Here is a 15,705-nt window from a genome sequence, read left to right as displayed (position 1 = left end):
CTAAAGGTCTAAAAGTTAAAAATTGATTAGAGTCTTAATAGATCTAACTAATGGCAAATTTTAATTAATACTGAAAGAAAAGTTTCCATATGATCAAAGAAAGTGTCCTGGCCTTGACCCATGCTCATATTGTCAAGTTCACTTTTTTGAAAATACAAACCCTGTCCTGACCATATGCTGTAATGAAGAAACATTTAGATTTCATACTTACAACAGATTTTCATGTTAATTGAGGCTGCATTAGGACCTGACCCAAGGACATATGGTCAAGTTCAAGGTTTTTATGTCACACAGCTCCGACGGAAGACCTCTCGTTGCTTTGCAACGAGCTTTGCTCTAGTTAAGTATTATTATTTTTATCACTTCGTACATTTTGGATCAGCTCTTTGGATGAATAATGCATGTTCTAATTCGCCCCACTTTTAACATTGATTGACAAGCCTAAAGACCAAAAAACATGTAGTCTGCGTTGTAAATACGTTTGTAGATTAGTGTAGTTGTAGTGCTAGATGTATTTATATGTAGTTTTTGTCATTATTCTCTGTTGATATTTGACACATTATGTAATTCTTTTCGTTTGTCCTGAAGAAGGGACGGGTCGTCTCGAAAATTTGACAATCTGGTTGTTTGTGTCATTGATCATTTTAGTGCTTTGTGTATATATATGTATCATATCATACCATGTCATATTATATTAACTCTTTGTCTTGATAAGTTTTGATTGTATGTTTAATTATATAAACAACTCTGGTCTAACAAAGAACACGTGACCCTTGTAACTAGTCTACACTGTGTCGTACTTTTTGTCGTAGGACTATAGTATAACTATACTATTGTTTGTTCAGAAACTATTATGAAACTGCTGTGTTATACACTTCTGAAGATTCTTTTTAAAAATTATATTTCATATTTTAAAAACAATTATATTTTCAAAAAATGGAAAAATCATAGCTAACACGCATTTTACAAAATTTTGTGTTTTGATTGTATTGCATCCTAATATAGAATACATGTACAGAGTTACAGAGTTTAACTTTTTAGATATACCAGTGTAAATGCTACTATTGTACAACTTAAGGCCATTACAAAACATGTAGAGTTTAGACATTTCTGCAGAAAATCTTGTCTCTTTCTTACAAAGCAAAATCTATCAGAGTCTTGTTTGCTTCGCAAGAAATTCACTACTATGGAGCTGGCAACCATAACGGCACTGCTTATCATCAGCAAAATGTAGTACACTCCTGAAAAGAAAAGTGGGTAGTCAGCCAGGAGTTAAAACATAACAACCCAATAAACTATAGTATATCACACAAATTCTCGAAAGATTTAATATTTATACTTTAACGTGTACACATGTTAACTTGATACGCTTGAACAGGGGCGGATCCAAGAATTTTTTAAAGGGGAGGGTTCTATCATTAAGTTTGGTTTTCGAAGTGGCATTCATGTTGGTTTTCAAAGGGGAGACACCCTTGAAATACGTTAATTTTAGCTTTTCTATCAAACTTTTCTGACAAAAGGGGGCGGGGTTCCAACCCCCGGATCCCCCTCTCAGGATCCGCCACTGACGAATTGGATATAGATAAAATAAAGGAGCACACGTGTTACCTGTAGCGTCTATGAATATACATGTATAATCATAGTATCAACATAAGTTTTATCTATTCCGTAAAATTATCAATGTTCGGAAGGGGGGGGGGGTAGTGTTACATGTAAGGACAGTCTGACATATTGAATTCCTCAAACATGGAAAGAAAGTGGACTAGATTAAGAACGACAACTCTTCACCCATATATATGTAATCAAGCCCTTACGAACACGCTTGATATTTTCATTTGCTTCTTGATCGGGTGCGCATTACTCGTGTCATGACTGGTGGGGAAATGTGTTATGTGTAATATCGTCATGTCATGCTTTCTTAGAGAATAAGTCATGAATGTCGGGATTTCATTTCTTATGAAAAATTTCCATATTTAAAAATGGATTCTTGTCATAATTTAAATACTCTTTTGAAAAATAAAAATGGGGGTCATGGAGCCACAAGATTATACCATTTCTTGTTTACAGCTGTAACGTCAAAATGGGAACTATGAGGAAGTATATTTATCTGGAACCACGTCATAATGACTTCCGGTTGTGAGGATCTTTATTATCATATTAATTATGATAATTTTATATCAATGCACATATAAATTGCCAAATGTCATGTGAATGTCATTTTGTAACTTCAAAGTTATAAATCATGTAACAATTAATCAATACAAGAATTTAATTTTTTGTTCCTCGCGATATAATTGTGTTGTGACGGTGTAATAAATCGCACGTTTAATCATACATGCTGCATTACAATGATTTTTAAGGATTTCTTATCCAATTTTTTTTTAAATCAAAATGTGTTATATTATATTTTATATATTGGATTTTACAAGTCACACATGATTATTTTCTTACTCTCATGCTAAATGAGAGTAAGTAACTCAAAATGTCAGATAAACGGTACGGTAAATTCCGAAATACCTGGGTTGCTAATTAAGGTTCCACATGATGGAGTTGAATTACATAGCGCTGTTGATTTCTTCATTAGAACTTTACCTATGATGGAGTTGAATTACATTATAGCGCTGTTGATTTCTTCACTAGAACCTTACCTATGTTGGAGTTGAATTACATTATAGTGCTGTTGATTTCTTCACTAGAACCTTACCTATGCTGGAGTTGAATTACATTATAGCGCTGTTGATTTCTTCACTAGAACCTTACCTATGCTGAAGTTGAATTACATTATAGCGCTGTTGATTTCTTCACTAGAACCTTACCTATGATGGAGTTGATATAGCGCTGTTGATCTCTTCACTAGAACCTTACATATGATGGAGTTGATATAGCGCTGTTGATTTCTTCACCAGAACCTTACCTATGTTCGGAACGTTATTAGAATCCTCTGGTAACATGTTTGATAACTGAGACAGGAACACCACGTAAGACAGGAAAATGGTAGTCCCGCACATAATCTTCTCGCCGTTGTCACTGGGCAAAAAGAAAGCGACCAATAGCAGAATAGATAAGATCAAGGAGGGACCGAACATGGTAAAGATGTAATACAAAGGTTTCCTCCTCAAGGTCAGGTCAATTGAGAGGATTTGTGAATTGGAGTAGGGGAAAAAGCGTGTTCCTGAATTAGAGATGACCCAAAGCGGTGATTCTACAAATGAACTGAACTGTAGTTGTATGTGATCTAGATAGACCTCTGTTGCCTTGTACCCAGAGACTTGGAGAATGGCGCGGCAGTCTTGGCTGTCGAATGGGAAAAGTTTGGTGTCGAAGCTTATTAGAACTTTGGCCTCATCCGTATGTTTGGCTGTGACCTTGCCCTGGCTAGTGACCTCCAGATATTCTTCAGTGAATCCTTTTGACAGGAAATTTCCCCCTAATCTGAAAAATTAATATATAGATTACATGAGTTTTAAATTTTTACCGCCTTTTCATCAAAGAAATAACACTTCATACCGTATATTGTGAAATTTTGGCCTCAAAGATCCGGCGAAATTTTCTCCGAGAAGTAGTTTGAAATGTTAGTGCTTTATTTTCAGGCGGATATTTTATCTTCACTTTTTAGAATAAAGAATGGTTCATATGAATGGATTTTGGTGCTCTGAATTCCGGAGAAAATCTCCTGCCACATGAGTTTCAAAATGTTCAAAATCATTTGCCAAAGATGCATGTAGGCAGTATAAAGTATAGTCACATTCCATAACCTCCACGAAAACTTGTGAAAGAAATACAATGAAGAAAAAACTAACAATTTTTTACCATGAGTTCGGGAGACCAGGAATAAGTTTTGGTCTCTTAAAGTACCAAATTGGCGAATGTAAATCATTTATTGACTTGAATATTGTTAATCAATAAAATGGTTGGTTTTTTTTCCTCACTTGTTCGCGACAAACAGTCGAGGACTCCAGATCTGTGAGCCACTGAATACCAGACGTGAGACGTTCCCGTAATGTTGTGGATTCCAAGTTAAGAAATCGTCCATCCACACCTGTTAAAAGAACGAAATATAATACATGCTGCACTGTCAATGTAACCTGTTTATACCATGTAAAATGTTTATACAATATAACCTGTTTATACAATATAACCTGTTTATACAATATAACCTGTGTTTACAATATAACTATTATACAATATAACTTTTTCAAACGATATAACTGTTTATGCAATATTATAGGGTTATTGAACTTATATGGGTGAATATTGGCACGAGTTGGCTGTAAAAATGCACGAGCTTGCGAGTGCATTTTGACAACCAACGAGTGCCAATATTCTCCTATATAAGTTCAATAACCCTTTTATTATATAGCTAAAATATTTAGTTGTTAAATTATATCTCTTTTCACTCAAACTACTCCAAAATAGACGAGAATTCATCAATATTGGCAGTGTGCAATAACAGCATGCATTTCCTAACTATTCAATATTTAACCCGTCATTAATGCATTAAGCAAACTGATTTTGTAAATGGGGACATCATAATTTATGTACAGTAAAACATTTTGCTTAAGTAAATATCAAATACCGGCTCTGTCAGATTCGGAGGACCGTTGTCTGCCATTTTGGCTTGTTTACGTCGTTACGGTAACGTCAATATTGAACGCCCATATTCGGAATGTTTCGGGCGCATACAGTTTACGCAATGCAAAGTTAGCGTTCAATAAATTCTCAGGATATTGAACGCTAACATATTCTCTAGATTTTACGCAGATTTAGTATCTATATAATAAAACTGTTTATACAATATAACTATTTATACAATATAACTGTTTATGCAATATAACCTGTGTTTACAATATAACTGTTTATATGATATAACTGTCTTTATTATATAGTTTCAATTTCATCTCTTCTTTTTTTCTTTAAAAGTTTGCGAGCATATATCGTGTGATATATGCCCGGAAACATTCCGGCCCGCAAACATTACGTCACAATCAATACACAAGCAAATTACTACGTCGTTAATTTTCAAATTTTTCGTGTTTTTCATCTTTTACTCAGTTAAATCAATAAAGAAATTGTTAAAAATAAATTATTGATAGTTTCTAAATGAAATTGAAAGTATATAATAAAAAGGTTATAAAGTTTGTGTGGGAAATTATGACGACCTCGTTTTTTGGCGTGTAGACGGACCGAGCTATATAACTTTATATACAATAATATAACTGTTTATACAATATAACTGTTTATACAATATAACTGTATATACAATATAATGTTTATACAATATAACTTTTTATACAATATAACTGTGTATACAATATAACTGTTTATACAATATAACTGTTTATACAATATAACTGTTTATACAATATAACCTGTTTATACAATATAACTCTTAAAACAATATAACTGTTTATGCAATATTTGTAGGTTATAGACTTTGTATGGGAAAATATGACGACCGAGTTTATTGGCGCGTAGACGGACCGAGCTTGCGAGGTTCGTCTGCGGCAGAAAACGAGGTCGTCATATTTTCCCACACACCGTCTATAACCTTTTTATTATATACTTTCAATTTCATTTAGAAACTATCAATAATTTATTTTTAACAATTTCTTTATTGATTTAACTGAGTAAAAGATGAAAAACACGAAAAATTTGAAAATTAACGACGTAGTAATTTGCCTGTGTATTGATTGTGACGTAATGTTTGCGGGCCGGAATGTTTCCGGGCATATATCACACGATATATGCCCGCAAACTTTTAAAGAAAAAAGAAGAGATGAAATTGTAAGTATATACTAAAACTGTTTATATTATATAACTTTTATAAACGATATAATCTGTTTATAATCGATAACAAGTAACAAGTAATACTGGTATTTTATGCGAGCTGTGAATTTAATTCAATATTCAAACCTATATGTATTTAAGTGATGCTTTTATAATCGAACTGGAATTACTCTAAACTTATTTGTGATGAAAATAGCGAACATGCATAGACAGGGTTGTTTCTAGAATTGAAGCTTTATTGATATGGGAATCACTGGGGTTTTAACTGACTAAACACATACTACATCAGCATACACAATTAATACACAATTTTCGAGATATCAGCTCTTCTATGACAGAGGTACATGTGCAGATACCCGATGGGCGTGGTCATAATGACTCTCGGGAGCTACGCTCCCTTGTGTCATTATGACCACACCCATCGGGTATCTGTACATAACCAACAATATCATATGGGGTAACTACTACGTATCGGAGATGTATGTGTTACCTGTCGAAGCTACCCGCACAGGTAAATCGAAGACACTGATGTGAAGTGAAGCGTAGTAAAACTCGTCCCCTTATATACCATGCGAACCCTGATACATATAACAATAGAATATCCAAGTAATATGGCGGGTTAGCAAAGAAATATGGCGGACATATAGAATTATACTATATTTATTAATTCATGTCAGCTTTAAGAAGAAGATGAAAGATTTGATGTGAAAGACATATAAAGAGACGCTGGAGAAAGCCTTTAACTCGGGTGAGCTAACTAGGAGTTCATTCAACACGCGGCACAAACCTGCCTTCTGTTATACTTACGCTCTTGATGTCTATTAACATGGTAATCATGGATTCCTTTTCATTCTAAATGGAAATTGAAATCATTTTTAGCATATACAAGAGTTGCAAAAGTGCCTAGGCAAATATGTCATAATTTAATGTAATGGTCCCCTTTCATACAGATATTCTTCAGAATACTTAATTGTACCCCGGGTTATCTGATAACGTTTGCTGCATTTGCGGAACGATTTTTCCTGCGGTAAACACGGTTCAGAATGCTTTAGGGAGAAGAATAGTGTTCAGACAGTGCGTAACCGGCTAAAGCATAACCCGTAGAACTGAGACAGAACTAGACCAAAAATGTACAAAGTTTCGTGTGCACGAGCTTATACCATTGTACACACAGGCCGTGTAAAATAGTCACGCTTGAATAATCACATTTTTTCATCACAATGTAGTATAACCATGATAGCTAAGATCTACTAGTATTATAAAGGACATTTTGTCTTTCAAACCTTTATTCAGATTCTTGAAAGTGGAAAATATCAAACATATAGACCTATACCTTTCTCTTTAGTTCAATATATGTATAAAGGAGATTGTCTAAGATGTTTCGTAGGATTTACAGGATAGATGAAGTCTATATTTAGAAATGATGTCATAACGTACCACTTCCCGTACGACGGAGATAGTCCATGTCACATTGACGTTCACAGCGTCGCTGGAGTTCATCCGGGGTCTGACGCCGGAATGGTAATTCGCAAGGAGAGAATTCATAAGTGTCACGCCATAGGGACCGTAAGCTACAATAAATCCAGTGAAAATAAAAATTATGTTTGAATAATACAAATACGAGAGAGAGAGAGAGAGAGAGAGAGAGAGAGAGAGCACCGTGGCTAAGAAGAGCAGATGTTCTGACGCCAGGTGTCCACATGTTTGTGAGAAATGTTTTCAACATTTTGAGGATTTAGTTTTGAGAATGTTTGTCCATGATAAGTTCAGAGTGAAGTTTGATTGATGTGAAATGTTAAGTGCCTTGTCGTTTGATATTAAATGTTAAGTGCCTTGTCGTTTGATGTTAAATGTTAAGTGCCTTGTCGTTTATCGGTGTTTTTATTCTATCTTAAGTTAGTTCTTTAGCGCGGTGGTTTTGCTGGAATTTGAAACAAAAAGTAAAACTGACGGTATTGAAAACCCACAGTTCCAATCAAACTGACCATCTTCTCTGACATGCAGCAATCAACTTCAAAACAGTTAACAGAAGTGCATGTATATAAGATAATTCTAAAAAGAGCCATTCATCTTACCTTCAGCAATATTTCCCATCTCCAACAAGCACAGGGCTAGGACAGTCGTGATCCACATCTTTCGCTGCTGAGTGATTTGTGGAAATCATTTCTATTTTCATTGTTTTACTGATACACAATATCACCATGTGCTCTACAACGTGATTTTCAGTGGTTATAAAACGTGCATCCATTCATCTCTTAAAATCAATGGCCGTAGTGTTACACAATGTCATTAATAGATCTTTATTTTACAATTATTGAGACTCCCGTTTATTTACTTAGGTTGATGATGGTTCCGAGTGTGTTTAGTTAACGGACACTCAACAATCGATATTCGATTCTGTTACACAAGTAAACCAAGGTCTTCAGTATCACTATGTACATGTATAAGGTGTGTTAGAGGTGCTAAAGGGACAGGTTTTAATGGCGGGAATATTTGAGGTCAGAACGGAATGATTGATAGAGGGTAATAAATCCCCAGTCAAAGCAAATGGGACTAATACCCCACGCAAGGATGTCATAATCAAATAATGAAAAGCACCTTTTTATTTTATTTACCAAAAAGTAGGGGCAGCTCTCTCCCCGGTTTCGACACTTATACAGCAAGAGCCACGAACAACAGCCCTATGTAGCAGTCCGTTGATGTCATTTGTCTTAACGTCAATACTTACACTTAACGAGGTCTCCTGCATGCCTGATTTTGACTACGGATGACTCCGCTTACCTGATCAATATATAGGGCTCACGGTAGTAGTGACCAATAAACAGGGGATGCTTACTCCTCCTAGCCACCTCTAGTATATCCAGGTGTCCGTGTTTTCCCAACTATCTATTTTGTATTCCATTTGCTTATATGAGTAATGAGATTGATCACTGTTCGTTATCTTCGCCTTTCTTTCAACTTCTTAATGTGACAAACTCGTTTTTCTTTACGCCGATCAGGTGTCTTAACTACATATTCACATAACTAAGTTTGTTTTCAATTTCATCAGGACAATAAACTTTTGGCCTGTAAAGAATGACCAGGAACATTGTAAAGACTCTCTGTAACGTTAGATACATAGTCTACAAGTTTAACCACTATTCCTTCAAATATTTCAAAGGACTTCTAACCGTATGACCAAACATTAATTCAAAGGGACTGAATCCACGAGACTCCTGAAATCGTTGAGCAAATAAAACAAGGTGAATTATGTCATAAACTGTTGATGATACGTCTACGTTTTAAGGGTCTGCTGAAAACGTTCAAGAGCCCCCTGAGACTCGGGATGATAAGCAGTGGACTTGTACAGTCTAACACCTAACCCATGCATAACCTATTGAAACAACTCTGACATGAAATTCGAACCTTGATCTGATTGAATGGCTTTATGTACCCTTTATCTTGATAAGGTAAATGGAGTAATCCGTAGTCAAAATTAGTATGTAAAGAAAGGCCCAACAATTGGCATGATATACGTCAGAGGCATTTGACCTAACGACAGGTGGTATTTGTAAATTAGATATTCATAATGACTACAGAATTTGCGAAATGCTGACTTAAAAGGGGCTATTGAGTCATCTTATTTGTCGGTAGCCTTCCTCGATCTAAAACCTGAGCTATACGCTCTTCTGCGTTGAATCAGTTGATATGGAGAAGCTGAAGTCATGCTGATTGTCATAAACATCTATGTTCAATGAAATATCAGAAGTTTTTAAAAACAAATTTTGTCTTGTAAGAATATAAAAACAGGTCAGCTGATAGAGAACAACACTTCGTGCCCATGGGAATTCCAACAGCCTGTTGGAAGACTTGATCACCAAACACTACAAAATATTGTCATTGAAAAACTCCAGTATCTTTTTAATATCAACTTCGGAGTATTTGCACATAGAATCAGAGTGGTGTTTAAGAAAGTAATGTTTTGAATGACGTCACAAGATATGAAGATTTCCTTTTTTCCCATTTTTATTGAAAAAAAAACAACTGTCTATGATGTCAAAGAGCCTAGTCTTTAATTCATTGTGAGGAATGGTAGTGTAAAGTGTTAAAAGGTTGTACGTTTTGATGTTGTTGATTTGAGAAAAGTTTTACCAAAAGTTCTTTAGAATTTGTTTAAAATCCACATTTAATTTACACCACTTTTGGTATATGTTGTGTCACAATACGTTTAAAGTTTTTCCTTCACAGCAGTCAGTTAATATTTTACTTAGACCTTCGGGAAAAGATTTGCTGCTGTTCTTCCTTTCTATATACATTACATTATAGATACTGTTTGGTTTATTTGTCACTCGCTACTAAGCTCAAAACGACAGAATAAAATTCTACTTTATAGATCGTGAATTGGTGCAAAAAACTTGAAAGACTTAGGTATATTAAACGTTCTTAAACAAATACACTAGATTCGTGCCTTCAAAATGACTTGGAAAAGAGGTTTATTGTATGCAGACTTATTAGAAGTACTAGGGAGGAAATCGGGTACTCGCTGCATTCCCGTACCGTCATTAGCACCATCTGCGTCTTGGTGTAAGCTGGATGTACAAAACCGAAGAGCCATTTGACGACTCACCTATTTACTGTGTGGCGGTCGGACGGGTTTGATCGCTGGTGGCAAGATGTCTCAGATGGTAGAGAATCTGACTAGAAACTCAGGGCGCCCGAGTTCGATCCTGGTCTGGTCTACTGCATTCCCTCCGTTCCTGTTACGGCTGATTTATTTCTTTGGGGATCTGGCCACAGGGATGAATTTGCGTTTGAGATATCTTAAGACGGAGCTCGTGAGTAAAACTTGAGATCTAAGTGCTGCAAGAAAATGTGAGTGTGGAAATAACACGTTATGTACGTTGAATACCGTCTGACAAACATGGGGGTTAGACGTAAATTGCATGATCAAGCCAACTTGTGTCAGAGAACTACAAACCGCCATGGGTTCTAGTCAGTACATATGCAAATCCATGCCACAAGTAAGTAACGTCAATGCACCACTTTCAAAAATGAACATAAGTCTGGCACTGGGAGGAGTCCCAAATAACAAAATAACCCGCTCCCTCCTCTACAAAAAACACCATAGTGATTGTTTATGTAAAAGTAAATCTAATGAACATTGATCAATCTCAAAGAATGCATATCAGACTTGGGCAAATACGGACCCCTGGAAACACTAGAGACAGAATCAAGTTCCTAGGAGAAGTAATCTTTTCCTGTTGATATTTTTACACCTGTCATAGGCCCCTTATCTTGATCAGGTAAACGAAGTAACCCATCTTTTTTAGAAAAATATACTAATCGATAAAAGAAGCAATAATTTCTTCCACTCCCGGAGAAATAAATGACAAAATCTTTTGATTTCTTGAATTAATTTTTTCGAAAAACCCTTGAAAGTTTTGTTCATATGATTAATTTCACCTTATAAAAAATTATAGAAAATAGTACAAATGACTAAATAGGAGACATATTTCAAGCCCTATAAAATCTGTAACTTAATCCTGGACCCACTGGGAGCCTCAAGGCCCCCAGACCCCCTGCCTCATAAAGTGGCGCCCCCCGTACAGTAACCGCAATTCCTGGATCCGCCCCTGACAATCATTCAATGTTTAATATTCATTTTGATAAAATAAAATAAATAGGTAAATGCATGTAACTAAGTATTTACAGGTAACTAAGTTTTTACAGGTAAATACAGGTAACTAAATATTTACAGGTAAATACAGGTAACTAAGTATTTACAGGTAAATACAGGTAACTAAGTATTTAAAGGTAAATACGGGTAACTAAGTATTTACAGGTAACTAAATATTTACAGGTAACAAAGTATATACAGGTAACTAAGTATTTACATGTAAATACAGGTAACTAAGTATTTACAGGTAAATACAGGTACATAATTTCATACAACTCCATTACACACAAGACGTGTTTGAATTTAGATTTATTTCTGATCGAATGTAATGTACGCTGTAATTATGCTAAATAATATTCCTATGCTATTCATTGGTATTTCCCTAAGTATGGATGCCTTTCTGAATGCCCGAAGATGTCCATATGGCACCAGTGCGGATGATTTTATAAAATTGTTGTATAATATATAATTCATCAAGGTCATAGCCGTCATTACACGTTTAAGTATTGTTCTGAACAGAGTGTATCACGTATTTCTATGGAACAATAGCTAATCATACACGGAGCATGTGTCCCAAACAATCCGGTTTTTTTTCACGGATAATTGATCGACGTCAGAGCGATGACCTCTTCATAAAAAGTTCACGAGTACCCAGGTCCCTGCTATGGCACGCCATGGACTTCTTTTATAGTGTGATTTCGTTTAATAATTTTCTGTTGTGGTTTCATCAGTATTTTCAAAGTTCTTTGCAGAAATGTAGAAAACAATGAGTACAATTTCTGGCAAACTCTAGGGGGGGGGAGAGAGAGAGAGAGAAAGTAAACCTTTAGCTAAGGCAGGTCATGCTGATTACCTCTACTATGAACTGTGTGGAGTACGGCAATTCTCTGCGAAAGACTGAAGAACCTTACAGTTGGCTGTTGAAATCACATCGTGACCGACAGAAATCTGGAGAACAAACTGAACTACTATAAACGTTTAGTAGACACGATATTTAACCAGGAGGCGCTCATTTCCTTATATATGTAATCCAGATTTGAAGATAAGCCATACGGGTGAAGCTTTATGTAACAAATAAAAGCAGGTGAATAGATTTAGATGTGTTCATTAAGGCTGTATACTTTTTTTCATCTAATGCTGTTTCCTCCAGAATTATCACGACAATAGCTTGACGGCCAAACCCCTTCCGTAATGATGACCTAACAAATTAGTGATAGACGCCTAATGTTTGTTTTCCCTTTGAATTTAGACAAAACTCTCTTATTTCAATAAGTGATCTGTCGTTTATCTTGCTTTGTGGATCATCTCGTTAAAGAGAAGCAATACTTATGCTCCTTTAGGGCGATCGGAATCCCCCAAAAGATGATGGCATATTGATTTACTCTGTGATTTGATCATCAACTGAGTTACTGGCTTTAAAAGTGTAGCTGACAAAATTATGATCAATACCGGTATCTTATGTAAGAGTTTGTTATATAATCAATACCGGTATCTTATGTAAGAGTTTGTTATATAATCAATACCGGTATCTTATGTAACAGTTTATATCATTAATACCGGTATCTTATGTAACAGTTTATGGTATCATTAATACCGGTATCTTATGTAACAGTTTATGATATCATTAATACCGGTATCTGATGTAACAGTGTGTTATGATATCATCAATACTGGTATCTTATGTAACAGTGTGTTATGATATCATCAATACCGGTATCTTGTGTAAAAGTTTGTTATAATATCATCAATACCGGTATCTTATGTAAGAGTTTGTTATGATATAATCAGTACCGGTATCTTATGTAACAGTGTGTTATGATATAATCAGTACCGGTATCATATGTAAGAGTTTGTTATGATATAAATCAATACTGGTGTAGCATAATATTCTGATACCACGAAATATTGAACCCGGGTTCAATATATCGCATAATATTTTGAACCCGGGTTCACTTTTTCGCTGCGATACACCTAAAATATTGAACCCGGGGTTCATAATATTATGGCTATAATATACTGACCCCGGGTTCAAATTTTCGTATTGACTCCCCTTAATATGTTTTCAGATTTGGTAAGTGTATAGTTTGGGGAGGGGCTAATGTGAGGCGTTTCATTGGGGGGAAGGGTTTAAGACACAAGTTTTTCGTTCAAGAACAGGGGGTGTCAAAATATTATGGCTGTGAAAAATGGAACTCCATTAGTCTTCTACAGATATGAGAAGGGGTTCAAGATATTATGGCCATAAAATATTGATCCGACAACTTGTTTTTATTAATTGGGGGGTGGGGTCAAAATATTATGGATGTGAAAAATGGAACCTCAATAGTCTTTTACAGGTAAGAAAGAGGGGGTTCAAGATAATATGGCGATAAAATATTGATCCCACTACTTTTTTATTAAGGGGGGGGGGGGTTCAAAATATTATGGCTGTGAAATATTGATACCCCCTTTCATCTTTATTTTATTTGAGTTTAGGTGGGTGTTTTTTGAGATTTTATGGTCATTGACCCTCCCATCACACTTAAGTGGTTAAGAGCAGGTGCGTCAAAATACTATGGCTGTGAAAAATGGAACCCCATTAGTCTTTCATGTCTGTTTTATACTGACCCAATCTAAGATATTGATTCCCAATATTTTATTCCGAGGGGGGAGGCAAATTATCATGGTTTCAAAATTTCTCTCCCCACCCACATCTTTTTATTTTCCCCCATGAGGTTTGGGTTCAGATTATTAGGTTGTAAGATATTGACCCCTCCTTACGTTATTATTTTTCATTTCAGTTAAGAGGAGAGTGTTAAGATATGATGGCTGCAAAATATTGAATTCCTAAATCTTTTACTCTTTTTCTTGTTGGTTCCTAATATTATGTTTTGGAAATATTGACCTCACTTAAAGGTTCACATTTGAAAGGTTCATAAGGCTAGTTTCAAAGTACTATGGCTGGGAAATATTGACCTCCCCTCTCGCATATTCATTTTCATGTACATACTTCCGGTAATGGCGACGGCGGTAAAAAAAGCTTTGTGTCTAAAAGAACTCATCCTTATAGATGTGAGAGTAACTCACCAGACTTCGATAGTGAACAGAAGTTGTCTTTGACGTTATGAAAATTATACAAGGGACCCTGAAATAGGTATAAACATTTCCGAATCTGCATTGGAAAAAAAAATGGCGTCAACCATGTCAACACGTGGAAATAAAGTAAAACAACCCGCCAAATACGACGAGTGTCTAACAGGTGATGACTTTGACTCTATGATAATAAGTATGAATGAAAAAGCAGAACCTAAAGAGCACTTGCAATGTGACGGCAAAATAAATAATGTCTCGTTTCGAATTGCGCCTGAGAGTGTAGGCCAATGGAAAGCAGCAATAGTCCGTTATTTTGGCGAAAACAACTCAACGAAACTTAAAAATGGCAACGTCATCAAAACTACATTTGATGTTGATGGCACAGAGACTTTTGTGAAAATAAACTTTCTATCAGACAGGGTCGGTTGTTATCCAAGGGGTTCATTGTGCTAAGTTCAATGAGCAATATTTCAGAGACTTGAGTACACTTGTGAAATCCATGAAGCACACCGAAACTCTGGATAATGAAGGTGCTACTTTTCCTGACAATGAAGAGACCAATCCTAAAGTAACACACATATCTCCTACAGAAAATGTTGATGAGAATAAAAATACAATAGAAACTGTAAGCCCCCATGTATGAACTCTGCAGCACAGAGTCTCAATAACAAACCATCAGCTGATGATAATATCGTAAATATTATTCTCACCCTAGACTAGATAACCTGGAAAGTAGTTTTGTTAAGGTCATAGGCAAGATCTGTATACAGGCTAGCAATGATGCAGTTCAGAGACTTGAACACAAAGTTAAATCCCTTACAGAGGATAAAGAAAGACTTATAAGAGAAAAGGCGCAACTTATCTCAAAAAGTTATGCAAATTCCCCAAACAAAACTACAGGGGGGGGGGGGGTGGTGGTGGTGGTGGTGGTGTCCACTTTGAAAAACAAACTTGACACAGCAGAGAAAAATGCTGAGCTTCAGTCTTTACTGCACAATACAGTCCTTGAAAAAGAAATATTACAATCAAAACTGGAAAGTCAGATTGCTGTATTACGTAATAAAACGGATTGTGCTGAGAAACGTATAGTACAACTCAACAGTGAAGTTAACACTCTAGAAGAGATGGTGGAATCTAAGAACTCCCAAATCACAGAGCAGGAGAAACGAAATAAAAACTTGTACACAGAG

The 15,705-nt window shown here is 35.7% G+C and overlaps 1 protein-coding gene across 1 annotated transcript; it reads right to left on the bottom strand.

Annotated features, from left to right (window-relative positions):
- Positions 1-967: 967 nt before the first annotated feature.
- Positions 968-7,999, bottom strand: LOC125666475 (neuronal acetylcholine receptor subunit beta-3-like). The gene is made up of 6 exons (XM_048899626.2): positions 7,863-7,999; positions 7,225-7,358; positions 6,595-6,639; positions 3,930-4,039; positions 2,915-3,432; positions 968-1,241 (listed from the first exon to the last, which is right to left on the bottom strand). The coding sequence occupies exons 1-6, from the start codon at positions 7,918-7,920 to the stop codon at positions 1,030-1,032; spliced, it is 1,077 nt and encodes a 358-aa protein (XP_048755583.2). The 5' UTR covers positions 7,921-7,999; the 3' UTR covers positions 968-1,029.
- Positions 8,000-15,705: the final 7,706 nt, after the last annotated feature.

Source organism: Ostrea edulis, chromosome 10, assembly GCF_947568905.1.
Source record: "Ostrea edulis chromosome 10, xbOstEdul1.1, whole genome shotgun sequence".
In the NCBI taxonomy this organism is placed as follows: domain Eukaryota; kingdom Metazoa; phylum Mollusca; class Bivalvia; order Ostreida; family Ostreidae; genus Ostrea; species Ostrea edulis.
This window is presented reverse-complemented; position numbering and strand designations above follow the sequence as displayed.